The 14,130-nt window shown below is 35.8% G+C and overlaps 2 protein-coding genes across 3 annotated transcripts in view; one reads left to right on the forward strand and one right to left on the reverse strand.

Annotated features, from left to right (window-relative positions):
- The window catches only part of ANKFY1_1 (Ankyrin repeat and FYVE domain-containing protein 1), a 38,735-nt gene extending 34,639 nt beyond the window's left edge, over window positions 1-4,096 (reverse strand). Inside the window, exons 1-5 of one of the 2 annotated variants that reach the window (XM_051213162.1) lie at window positions 3,876-4,096; window positions 3,720-3,838; window positions 3,553-3,685; window positions 3,401-3,524; window positions 3,215-3,364 (exon numbers count right to left, since the gene is read on the reverse strand). In XM_051213162.1, the coding sequence (XP_051069110.1) occupies window positions 3,215-3,364; window positions 3,401-3,524; window positions 3,553-3,685; window positions 3,720-3,838; window positions 3,876-4,054 (705 nt within the window). In that variant the 5' untranslated portion in view covers window positions 4,055-4,096. Of the gene's footprint in view, window positions 1-3,214; window positions 3,365-3,400; window positions 3,839-3,875 lie in introns of both variants that reach the window. The other variant, XM_051213163.1, reaches the window with a different exon arrangement.
- Window positions 4,097-6,912: 2,816 nt separating this feature from the next.
- MS3_00000063 (uncharacterized protein) lies at window positions 6,913-13,660 on the forward strand. The gene is made up of 3 exons (XM_051207986.1): window positions 6,913-7,576; window positions 10,722-11,500; window positions 12,243-13,660. The coding sequence occupies exons 2-3, from the start codon at window positions 11,076-11,078 to the stop codon at window positions 12,757-12,759; spliced, it is 942 nt and encodes a 313-aa protein (XP_051069112.1). The 5' UTR covers window positions 6,913-7,576; window positions 10,722-11,075; the 3' UTR covers window positions 12,760-13,660.
- Window positions 13,661-14,130: the final 470 nt, after the last annotated feature.

Below are 14,130 nucleotides of genomic sequence, written 5' to 3' on the forward strand. Positions count from 1 at the left end.
AACCTAAGTCAGGATAAAAGTGTTAAGCCACAGCTGAACAATTTTTTGAATCCTACGATCCCAATAAGTGCAGCTTATAAGAAGTAATAGATGAATTTTATCGAAAGCTCCCAAACCTCCTTTAAAATGTTAGACGCTCTGATTTGTTGTTGTTGGTGGTGGTGGTAGGTGATTGTAATGCTTAAGTAGGTAGGCCAAGCCAAACCGAATGGCTTACAATGTAGCGCTTCCGCGAACAGATAATGTCGACCGACTTTTGCAACTACACTTCGATAACTATCTATTCTTAACAAACACCAACTTTAGGCATAAAGAAAAACATCGTCTGATGTGGCAACCCCCCACAATCGACTCAATGGAGGACTTAAATAGACTACATTACCACCACTCATTGTTGGAGAGACTCAATAGTAGCAGCCGCTCATTCCGGAACACGTGTTTAGACTTACATCATGTTAACGTTCAAGAACGCACTTATCTGAGTTTTACTGGACGTAAAAAGACAAAAGAGAAACCCTTAGAGTTCAGCCTAGTGATGAAAAAGCTGAGAACATACTTCATGAACAACTAGAGGGGTTAGCCAACCATGAAACTAATATCCAACCCGAATTAGCTTGGCATGATATCCAAAAACCTTGGAAACTGTAGCGATATCTATCAGCAACTGAAGTCGAATAGTTAGGATAAATAAGTGGATTTCGGCGGTGTTTACTGAACTGGTGAAAAGACGGGACTATTGTTCCCTCTCAATCTAGGAGACTGTATCAGTGGGAAGAAAACTTTAGGGAACATTTTGACTGACCTTCAGTCACACTTCAGTTACCCACTACCTTCAAGTAATCGGAATGACAAACTGATGTAAGTCCTCCAACTCTCAGTGAGGTTGTAAAGGCTACAAGTAATGTAAAGTGAGAGAGCAGCAGAGCCTGATGGATTAACGTTTGAGATTTTTAAGGGTGGTGGCCCAGTTTTATCAGTTACATCGACTGAAATGTTAGCTAGAATCTGGAAACTAGACGTAATTCCATCTTACTAGCCTCGATTGCCGATGGTCCCAGTTTTTAGGAAAGGACAAATATCCTTTTGCGATAACCACTGAAGAATCAGTTTCATTTATAGTGTTTAAAATATTAGTCTCAGTAATACTTCGAAGTCTAACCTCAGGCTGGTCTCAGACATTGACGTGGATGTAAACACCAAATATTCGCACTCTAGCAGGCTTTGGAACACAGACATCCTTTGTGAGGTCCGATAAGTTGTATTCCTTGACCTTAAAGTGGCGATCGACTCCGTTGGTCGTGAGGTTTTGTAGTAGTGTCTGTTTCTGAAAGGCGTACCAAATAAATACATTACCATTGTATGGTTTCTCTACCCGAACACTACCGGTCAAGCCAGAGCTTATTGGTTACTAAAAATAGAAGGTACTTGTCGGTTACTGGTATTCGATCATAGGTGCCTTTGAAGCATTAGTTGTTTATTTTGGAATCACCGAGTAAGCAATGTCTAGGTTAGGAATAGAGCATTAGTTAAGGACGGTAAATCAATTGATGAGGTGGTATATCCTCATAAACTGTGGTGGTTGGAATACGTGTTACATATCCCTAACCACTCCCTACCTCGACGGGCGATGTTATTTAGTGTAGCAGTAGACTGGAAGAAACGTGGGGACGGACAAACCAAAACAATATCAATCCATGAAGTGATCGAAAATTGAAAATAGCCATGTTAATGAATGTAGGCTACCTGGTTGGAGTCTGTGTGGAAATCATAACCAGTGGTTAGAGACTTAAAACGATGTAACTCAAAATAGTCTGCGATGGCGCAAGTGCATTCTGTTTCCTAACTTCTGTTAGATCTTAAGCCTTTAAATTTCTGAGTTTTTTCATTAATTCATATTTCCTTCAATCGTGTCTTTGATCCCTAATCTCTATTACCACAGATACTGCTACTACCTCTACTGCTCTGGAATTTGGACTGATAGTAGGGGAGCAATCACTCCACATTAAACTTCTGCGTCGCTACGATTATCTATCTCAAGAAATGAATCAACGTAGTATATCATTTTTCCTACAGCTCACTGGAGAGGCAGAGGATCCTCAGTCAAAGAAAGCCAGTTTGGTGTTGCGTTGCCACCGAATAAGTATACATAAATTAAATAAACACACTATCTCGATATATATTTTAGTGTTATGATCAGTTGCTTAGTGTACTGTAATTAGCCTCCAGGCTTCAGTAGGATAACCCATGGGACTTGATCTATGTAAAATCATCGTGTGTTCTACTTAGCGTTACCAAAAACGAACGACTTTCCGTATATATATACAGTCGCGATCAAAAACCACATAGATGAATAACATCTAGAACTAAATTGGTTCGTGTAACTTCACTTTAGTGACAATGCACTGTGATACATAAAGTGATCCCTAAATTTATAAATACTGAAACCATGTCATACAGACCTGCGTTGTCAGTAACCACATAACGTCAGTGACACATGCCCTTTTTGAACTATTCAACCTTTTGGTTTTTCAAGGAATTCAACGAAACGAAACGAACAAGTTGTAAAGTAATCGTGTACATTATCGACTTTTTCTACTTCCAAGAAAGAGGGATACTTATCATCATCTCAATACATTACATCGAAGCCAGTAATGACTCCTTTTACAACTCGTAGGTAAAAAGTAAGTAGATGCGCACTGCTGAGGAGTCCCATACTAGGACGAAACGGCCGTCGAGTGCTTCTAAGTTTTGAATGGCGGTCTAGCTTAGGTAGACTCATGAATTCAACTGCTATAACAAGTAATCCCCTGTCAAAATATAACTTTATTAAGTAACGGTTAACTTTCGGGAGGTAATAAAAACTTGAGCAAACCATACTGTATGTAGTGTGACTAGTCTACAGTAATGACTGACTGACATAATTGTGGTAACATATGAACTTAACTAAAATTAAGCGGAACACGAGTTATCATGAAAGATCTTAAAGGAGCGTGTCCCAAAGACATCGAAATGTTATTAGAGATAGCCATTTGTGATAGATGTGAATTACGAGAGAACTGGCGTCTGCATAGAGATATATAAGCGTTTTCACTGAACCATCTCATTAAAAACTCACGACAGCTCCCAATAGAAATAACATTTAAATAAAAAAATATCTAATAAATAGAAGTTGTTGCACATATAAACCATGCAAATGACAGCTAAAATAAAATACCTTTGGATGATCAACGTTAAGCAAAGATAAAACTGTGTCATCTCTTCCAAGGTCAATTGCTGAGTGAACAGGGAACTTGGAATACTTCTCGAGAAAAGATTGCAAGACAGGGGCAGAAACTTTAGAAATTTCTTTCACTGAAAAATTAGGCTGGAAAACCAGGTAAATATTAATCAAATTGCGTACCCAAACACGTGACATAAACGAGAAGCAATGGTCTAACAACCGGGTGGCTCTTAATCTATGCGAAGACGAATACAATGACAAACAGTTTTCTCTTGTCACTAAAGGAATTAAAGCGATTTCGCACCTACAACTTAAAAAATAGAAATACTTACTGGGTAAATAAGGAAGGCAAGCAAAATTCTCGTGCAAGTGTCATTAAATCGGACAAACATTGTGCTTCGTACTCTTCCAATATGCCTCTATAAGTCCATAGAATAAAAGCTTCGCATACATTTTGACGATAACCTTGAGAGACTAAAACGAAGTGGACTTTAACTACCTTGTATATTTATATATTCTACACCATCCTCTGTATAAACATTCCAAACTCCTCCCCTAGCATCGAGAACAAATCTGTGCCCTGGGACAAGAACGTTCGGTGTTTTGAACAGTACATCACTATCATAAGTTATTAGAGAAGCCAAGTTGCAGCTACCTGTATTTCGTATTCAAAAACAAGCTCTCAACAAATGCAAGTATATTCCCACAAAAATTTTGTTCCCTGTGTCCGAGTTCTGCCATGAGCATTTCTTTTTCTTTTTCAAGCTTTTCAACTCTATCTCTAAGTTTCTGATATTCTAACTTAACGTTAGAAATATAAAAGTCCGAAGCCATAGGAAAGGAGTAACCTTGAAGTTTGAAATCTCACAAATTTCCAATCCCTAATTGTTAAGGTAGTGTGGTTCAAATGGTTCAAATGGTTGTGGACGGAATAGAAGAAGCTTTCGCTTAACAGGCTTCCGTGTCTAGTAGCAGGGGATCACCAAATCCTCCAGGCAGGAACCTAGGTATGTTAACAATAAAAGAGGAAAAGAAATTGGTAAATCATAGTGCGATGCTGTCCTTGGTCCTTAAGAATAGGTCAAGTTGCCTCTTGAAGGACTCCTGAGAAGTCGCTTGGACTAGCTCGGCCGGCAGCGAATTCCAGCTTTTGACAACTCTTAAGGAGTAGAAGTTGTGTCTACATTCCGTCTTGCTATGTTGTGTTTCCAGTTTCTGGGTGTTACCCCTTAGGTTATTGTTCGAACTAAGCTTAAGTAGGTGTTTAAGAGGATGTCCAGAAGTGTTAAGAATACTATAAGCCATTAATAAATCACCTCTAAGACGCCTATATTCTAGTGGGTAAAGGTCTAGTGAACGGAGGCGTTCTTCGTAAGGCTTAGATTTGAGTCCTCGAACTGATTTCGTGGCTCGCCGTTGGATACGCTCCAAAGTGACCTTATCCTTTTGGAGTGAGGGGGGGAGTACTATGTTTCCGTACTCTAAATGGGGACGGATGAAACTATTGAAGATTGTGTGGAAAGTTCTTCCGTCAAACTGACCAAAAATGCGCCTCAACGTTACCAGTGCAAGGTTTGCTCGGAAGGCATTTTTGTCACAGTTAGCGTAAGACTTTAAGTCATGGGGCACCAGGACTCCTAAATCTTTTTCGACTTGGGATACTACTAGAGAGGAGTTTCCTAAGTTGTAACTGTAGTTTGCGACATGTCGCAGATGGACTACTTTACACTTAGAAGTGTTAAAGGTAAGTCCGTTATCGTCTGCCCAACTATGAAGTCGAGTCAGATCCTCTTGAAGAGCCTGTATATCGTCTTGGTTGCGTATCTCTCTCCAAAGTTTCACGTCGTCGGCAAAAAGTAATAAGTCTGACGTTACCTGTTGAGGAAGATCATTTATGTAAATCAAGAAGAGAAGAGGCCCTAGTACTGAGCCCTGGGGGAGTTCTTCACTTTCATCTTTAGGTGCTGCTGTATGGTTCCAGGTTGGTAGGTTGAAGGTTTGCTGAGTCGACCTTCACTAAAAATTGGTGTAATGAGAGCCAGCTTTCAATTTTTGGGTACCGTACCTCGTCTTAGTGAATGTGAGAACATCACGCTATGCAGTGTTGCCAAGACTGGAGCTGCTTCGCACAATATAACAGAATGAACCATATCCGATGCGAGAGAAATAATCTTGTTTAGGTGTTTCAGTTTCTGGTACGCCAAACCAGTGCTCAGATCCTGTGGAATTGCATATGAAGCAAACTGACATGAACAAGTATCAGCCCTTAAATATTACTCTATTTGTCCCTCGAAATCTGGAAAATATTATTAGTGGTGAACTCTCTAACGATTTATTCTCCGAACAATTAATCATTGATTCTCAATATATATATTTCTTAAAAATCGATCTGTATGACATTCTACTTTGATTTCTTTAATTTAGTCTATCCTCAATGTAACCAAGGATATCTACTCTTGGTGCTTCACTTGCGCATTTGTAAAGCCTCCAACATGGCTGACCACCAACGTCTTATAGGTAGAATTGCATCTTACGCTGTTCCAAACCCTCTGCTTGCTTTATTTGATTCCTTTCTCACCCACCGACACCAAATACTTCAAATTAACTTCCTTGTAGAACCCCTTCTCTGTCAGAACAAGGTGGCATAGTGATACTTAAAATGGCAGCTGGAGCTTAACACAGCCTAATGTGGATAGATATGCTTCGTTAATACATAAATCAACTTAGATTTTACCATGAATCGTGAGGTGTTGTCTAAGTTACATGCAGTCGCAGACTTAGGATTTGGGTAATCCTAAGATTTATCGTTCACAGAAAAGTATTAAAACAGACCTCTAAGTTTCTGTGTCTTATAGATAGCAAAACTAGAAACATTTATAACAATGAGTCATATATTTTAATGTAAAATATTCGCGTCCGACCACTTCTAAAATACTGCAAGTTTATTCTTAATGGTGTGCGTGTAAAGAATAAATTAAGGTTGGGATCAGTACAGAGACGATTTACGCTACGGATTCTTGGAAGTGATTGTACCTTGACTTATAATTTCAGATGTAATAAACTTGAGGTCGACGCAAGCATATCCATTTACTCTAGTATTTCCTAAAGGCACTGAATCCACTATTTTCTTAAATGTAATGATGAAATATTCGTGTTCAGGTAACTGTTTGCTGAGTCTCACTTGTTGATGTCTGTACAACAGGCCTAACACTGAATGAAGAGGAGGACTGATCTTTTTAATTGATATAAGTCGCATTTCAGTCACGTTAACAATCTGAAAGGAAGCACATTGGAGACGAAACCATTCAGGATGAAGGATCACTTCGACATAAAATGGACAAAAGACCCATATTGTCTAGATGGCTTAATACAGCTGTCACCGAACCAATAATTCATGATACGCAGTCTCCAGTGAAGGTTAACAGAAAGCCCATTTTCATAAGTAGACAAGACTGGTACCTTATGATCAGAAAGAAGGCAAGACCACAGTCGAGAACTTACTATAAGCCACAAAAGAATATCAAAATGGTGCCGAAATACGCTGAATTTTATGCTACTTGCTGTCAGCATTGTGCTTCACAATATAGGAATAGAACATCACACAATTTAGAGGGTGTATAAATCGCTAAAAGCCTCTGAGATAACAGAGCTTCATTTGTTGGAAAATTGTACTGTTCAACAACATGAGAATTCACTGATCAATGTGGCAGTAGAACGACTGACAAAAGCAGACTGGAATTTATGAAGTGCTGATAAACGCCATTAGTTAACACACCACATACCGTTAATTTTGCAACCTTAACACTTTCTTCATGTTAATATTATGTTTATTCACAAATAATTTATGCTTACATGAGAGTTTTGATTAAACCATTCCGAGTTTCATCACAAATGCAAATAATCACAATGTTCAACAACGTTTAGATAATATTCACTATATTTAAACACGTTCTGTCGTGTTTAAAAATATACTACGATGACATTGAAAGAAGATAAAAACAGAAACAGCGAAGGGTGTATATATAATTTGATTAAGTGTTTGTGATGAAGGATAATATTAAACGGTGTTATGTATATTACATATATTGGATTTAAAATGTTATTGTTGTGGTAAGATTTATTGGTAGAATAAGAAATTAGGCAGTAGGGATTCAGGAATGTGCGATGAGAGTTTAAATCAAGAGCTAAGAAAGATCGTCAAATATCAGTTTGTGTGCGTTTCATATAAGTGCTGGGAATAAAGTTATAAACAAACCGGCTTACTTTGTGGTTTCATTTCAGAATGCACCGGATCTGGCACGGAAATTTCGGATCTGCGACTCTTTGATTCAGTGACATTTGTATCATGTCGTTCAGGTAAGACAGATTTCGCTTCCACGTTATGTAAAACTGATCCTTCATCCTGTATGATTTCGTCTTTTTTGTGCCTCTTTACAGGTTTATAATGGGACTGATATGGGACTAATGCAAATTAAGATGCTCAGTACTCCCCTTCTTCCTATGTTAAGCTTGTCGTATAGATATTATTTCGTCGTTGATGATTCCAACTTTCTTCCACTTGGAATATTTATTAAGCTTGGAATATTAATGATATATATATTCCCAGATAACAGTCAGTTATATGTTCTGATGTGTGCGTTTACCGCGCTAGCATGCTTTTTACTGTCGTCGCTAGAATCCCCAGCATTCTTCCTGTGAATGTTTTTAGGCATACTACAGGTCTATAATCTTTTGTACCGGCCAAAGCTTTCTCGAAAAATACAGTATACAAAACCGATGATAATCAACGTTATACGATCGTTCTTCCGCCTTGTGTGTTACTTTGATGTATATTTTGTGTAATCATTTTCCGCATTAATCACAGCGCACTCTTGGATAAGAATAAAGAGACGATTATGTTGCCTACACTGAATGGTTTAAGATTCATCAACATCCACTGCAAAACAACAATAATTTAGTTCTGATATAAGCAATAGACGAAGAAACTAAAGGCTCAGTAAACTGCCACATGAATCAGAGAAACAACTTTAATCGAAACATGTTTTGAGTGTATGAAGTAAAGAAAAAAGAGTTAATTTACGAAATGAATGTGTAAACCAGTTCTTCAATCAAAATAAAAGACATGTTAAACTCCTACAATCAAAGATTTTGAGTGGGGCTGTTATCTGCTTTTCAGTGTGTTATCGCACTTTCACAATGTAAAAGCGTTTCCGTCAATCACTAGCACTTCCTAAGCACAGAGAATGTTAGTAGTGGCCTCCTGGTCATTTTCATTTAAATAAGAACTTGCCAGCATAATAACAACAATAAACATTGCTTCGAACAGGACAATAATGTATGTACTTAACTGTTGTTGATGAAGTCATAATTTTATGTAACTCAAGTTACCTAAAAGACTAAGTAAAAGATCTAAGGTATCATGCCTGCGATCCCCGTATACCATGATGAAATGATTGGAGAGGCCACAGGTATTCGGGGTTCGACAACGCTTTACCTGGTAACACCTAGTATGAAACGTACCCACCAAGTGAAATCAAAAGACAGAAGTGAAGAGGTTCGAAGATATATTTGACAGGCTATCAATATATCGAGAATCGTCTGATCTAATCTGGCTAGCGATTGCAGTAGATGTTGAGTACGGCGTTTCCACTCGTAATATGGTGAGGATGCATGACCGAGCGCCTTCAGCTAGGTGAGTCCATTAAAACCAATGTGGTCAGCATCCAATGTCAAAAACTTACAGAGCTATTTGTTTTGGGGATTTATTTATCGCTACAAACGTCATGAGGAAACCATTCCAAGTTTCATCACAAATACGAGTGATCACAATTTTCACTAACCTTTGGGTAATATTCACCACATTTAAAAGGTCCTGTCATGTCTGAAAGTGCACGTAAGTGACACTGAAGAAAAAAGTAAAACGGAAATAAAGAAGAGTATACAAATATTTTTATAGAAGTCTTTGTGATTTAGAATTGTATTTAACGGTATTGTATCCATCACATATATAAGATTTAAAATATGTTATTGATGTAGTAAGATTTAATGAGTAATAAGAGACAAACATTGGTAGTTTATGAACATGTGATGAAAGTCTAAATCGAAAGCTCAGAACGACCATCAAATACCAATTTCTAGGGGTCTTATGTATGTCGTGGGAATAAAGTCATAAGCCAATCCGCTTACTTTGTGGTTTCATTTCAGAACGGACGAGATCTGGTACGGACCTTTTGGATCCATTTCTCTTTGACTCGGTGAAAGTTGTATCATGTCGTTCAAATAAAATAGATTATGTGTTCATTCGATATAAAATTGATCCTTCTTCCTCCATGGTTTCGTCTTTAATGATTTCAATTATCTTGTAGTTGAAATATTTACTGAGTTTGTAATAATGATATATATATTCCCAGATAACAATATGTTGTATGTCCTCGTGTGCGTGTTCACCTCACTAGCATAATTTTCACTGTCGTCGCCAGAATCCCCAGTGTTCCTTCAGTGAACGCTTTTAGCTAAACGACAGATCTGCAATCTTTTGTATGGCTATATCCTTCTCAGTGTACAGTATACAGAACCAGTGATAATCAGTGCCTAAACTTAATGGTATAATGTCCATCAAAATCCATTGCAAAGCAACACTAATACATTTCTGATATCATCAGGTGGCAAAGAAACAAAAGTTTCTGTAAACACCTACGCGGATCACGAGCAGAACTTTAACCGAAATGAGCTTTAACTACTCTAGAGGGGCAAAGCAAAGTTTACGACAAGCTTGTGTGGTTCAGGTCATTAATTAAAATAAAAAGCAAGTTTTTAAGTGAAGCTGTTACCATATTTTCAAAGTGTTGATGGATGTTTACAATTCTCAGGCATTTCCGTCAATCGCCCCCATTTTTTAAGCATAGAGAATATTAATGATGGCCTCCTACTCTTTTTCTTCTACATACTAGATCGCCAGTATGACAATAATAATAAATATTGTCTTTAATAAGGCAGTTAAACGCTGTTATATACAATACATTTTGAATGCTTCTATTATGAGACATGTGAGCTATAGGTATACTTCATTAGTCCTTTCAATATCCGCATAACAAATTGTAGAATAAACTTGGTAGAATACTACTGAACATAAAAAAATAATAAAACAGGAGTTGTTTATTTGACAGTTCTTCTTCTGAATTTGATTTAAATATTCTGACATTTATATTGAGATTAACGCCTAAACGATAATTTGAACTGTCATTTTCCGTCAGTTTCCACATAGTATATTTCGATTTACAAGCAGCTGGTACTTATGGTCTTACGTAAAGACGTTGTCTACATTTTAAAATAAAAGATCATGTAGAATCCAGAGGTTGTTTACAATAAATCAATTGGATAATCTATGTTACTGAAACAAACTATTATAGCATTGTTATTATTCTTTTTAAGTGCAATAACTTTGTACCGCACAGAATTTAAGTCACAATTTTGGGTTTTTGATTCTGATGCCCATAAACAGGAAAATCAATTGTATTTCGCAAGAAGTGTTGTCACACAACGAGCTTTGTTTTTTCCTGTGCTGTTAATTGGATTTGTTTGGCTCTCAACCAATTAGAAGTCATCTGTGTAGGGTTTCTATGACCTTGTTAAAGCAACACTGCCTACAGGATTGAAAATATATCAAGCTATCAGCTATCTTGATACATTTAATGCCATATGTATTATTAAAATTGTTTAAAAACCAGCGTTTTCTGCCATTTTTGTTTTGTTTTCGCTTTCTTAATTATTCAATTTACATAAGCTATTAGCTTATCAGCATGCAATAAGCGACCTACACTTGGCCATATCTTTAGGGTCAAATACACTAGACACTATGTCAGTCAATCGAGATTTAACAAACGCTGCTTTGGAGTCACCATCCATCATGTCTGTAAGTTTGGATCGTATAGAATATGAAAATGCTTTATTGATGACTGGTCAGCTTCACATAGTTCATGGAAAGGATTTAAAAGATGAAGGAAAATTGGAAGAAGCCCTGAAACAATATGAGTTAGGCAGAAGCTTCATTGATCAATATGCTCAGATGAAAGATTTAATTACTAACTCATCTATCACACCAGGAACATTGGTAACATTGATGGGTGCTTTACAAGTTTATGAATCAATGAAACGTAATGATGACTATGTGGATTTGATAACAAGATGTATAAATAATTTGGAAAGTGAAAATATGGAAATTCCAGAGGAAATACTAATGGGAGATCCTATCTTGACCTCGAAATTATATTTACCTCGTAGGTGTGTGTGTTCTAACTTTAAAATAGTATTTAACATGTAGCAGTTTCTTTATCTATGCTTACTGTATAGGATTTTAAACGTAACTTAATGCTGTTATATCCAGTACATTTCATTGTTCGCCTTAGTAACTTCAGTTTTAGTCTTTGTTACATACGCTTGAGTAATGATAATTATTTATTAATGGTATGAATTTTTAATAAAGTCTGATGTAAAATACGAACTCAGCTGATCTGTACCAATTAGGGAGAAATCAATTATTTCTTACAATGAGCTCTTATGCAATAAGACTATTAAAACAAGAGAAATACCAAGAATCAAATGAATTAACTCGTCAACTCTTGGAAGTGGATCCTAAAAATTATAGATTATTGATTTTATCTGCTGACTGTCAATATTTTCTGAATAATTATGAAAAATCACTTGAAGAATATGAAAACGCAAAGTCAATAATTAGTAAACTATTGACCGATTCTAATCATTGCATTTGTGATAACAATGTGATGAAAATTCCCGAAAGTATTAATTCAATCAATGGAAGAATCTGTTTAGCTTGTTACCAGTTAAGTAAAAGTAGAATTAAACAAAGTGACTGGTCAAAGGCAATAAATTATTTAGATCGCTGTATTCGTTTAGCACCATTTCAATCAGAATTTTACATGACACGTGCACTAGTTCATTATCAGTCAAATCATACTAAGCATTCGTGGAATGATATATTAATTTTCGTTTATTTGAATTTAAGTGACTGGGCATTGTGTCAAAGAACAAACGGTAAATGGTCTATATATCCAATGTGGTATCAAACTATTGTACATAATCGATTCCTCAGTCAAGTTAATGAACAAATCGGTCCATTAATTCATCGTCTCACACCAAAATATATTGATTTGGTAAAAGTTGCGAATTCTAAAGAATGTGAACTGTCTTTACTAAAGAACTTACGAAGAATAATTAATGAAAACAAATGTGCTGCATGTCAGAGAGCCCGTAATGCTTCAACTACTAAAATTACCTTTCCTACTAATGGTAATCAACAGACGTTAGAAAATCCGATTGATTGGTTAAATAATCATGTGTGGTTTAATTTATTTTCAGAGCCTAGGGATAACAATGTTATTAAAATGCATTTCGTAAATTCAGATGATATTACTCAGAAAACATTCACTGATGTACGTGAAGATGACTACAAACAAATCAATGCCAAAATTAAGGAAATTCGTCAAAAGAATTTCGCCAGACAATACATGTACACAAAATGAACTCCATTATTTTAAATGTAACAGAATACTGTAATGACCAACTTGGTTGTCATTAATTTATTATTCTTTTTGTAAGACTATCACTTTGATGTTTCTAGATTTTTGTTTATTTGTATGTCCCTTTTTAGTCTTCGTCTTATTCACAGCAAAACTAGTGGTTTATTTCTCAATTTTTAACAGTAAACTTATTTCTTAAACAATCAAACGACATCGAAGTTTTTTTGATGAGATAACTGTTGCTAAATTACAAGGTTTTACGAATTATCAATAGTGAAAAATTATTAAATACTTTAAATCCTGGTTTAAATAGCTGATATTTGTATGCGAGATGTACTCACAATTAACGCGCAGCCTGGGTTCCCTTCCCATGCCTTCAACCACCTAGCATCAAATAAAAAATACTCCAACGTGGTGTAATTTGGATTAATTCAAATACAATTTGATCGATTGGATTTCAACATCGGATACATTGCTTGGCTGTACTTGAACATGTTATTTAAGTTTAATTGGTTTCGATTAGAATAATAAATAGACAAATATTTTGAATGATACGTAATGATATTGAACTCCTTCCTGGACGTCACGTTTAACAAATCGTTCATTAAGTGAACCCTTTAAACTGAATAAATGGAGTGTTCTGGCCGTCTGAAAGTGAACAGTACTTCAACAGTTATAAAAATGTCTAACTCGACATTTTTACAGCATGCCGCTGTTCGAGTGAACACTACAAACTTGAAAAAGGTCATTTTTAAAATCCACCTATTGTATTAATGTGATTTTTGTTTGTTGATTTTCAGTATTGAGTTTTTTTACATTTTATACTTACTAATTCACTCAGTTTATTTGATCTTCAGTGTAACTATCGTCTTTTGAAGTAGTCGGGTTTAACAGAGTAAAAAGCTGTCGTATTTTGATTCAAATTATCGTTACAGTGATCATCTTCACAGTAAGCGTATCACAGAGATCTGGGTTTCATGAAGAATCCGTTTTTTTCTATAGTAAACATTTGACCATGGAATTATGTAAAGCATAAGTATCAGTAGTATCGAAATAATCAGTAGTCTGTTTTATTATCATTACTATATATATAAGATATGAATAATGATAAATATCATTTGCAAATGTAGTCAAAATTCATTATCTCTATACAAGCAAATATCTGCCTGCTGGATTCCCACAAAGATTGTTTTTTTTAATTTACTGATTAAATCTGTCTAATTATTTTAATATGTTTTGATCACATCTAAAATATTTTAGCGGATGAAAAAGTATGATAACTGCCTTATATTGTTACATAATATTATAAAGTAGTATAAATACCAAATGAAAAATAAATTCATTTTGTGTAATAAAAACCCATTAATAAACACT

The sequence above is a fragment of the Schistosoma haematobium genome, chromosome 3 (genome assembly GCF_000699445.3).
Source record: "Schistosoma haematobium chromosome 3, whole genome shotgun sequence".
Taxonomy (NCBI): domain Eukaryota; kingdom Metazoa; phylum Platyhelminthes; class Trematoda; order Strigeidida; family Schistosomatidae; genus Schistosoma; species Schistosoma haematobium.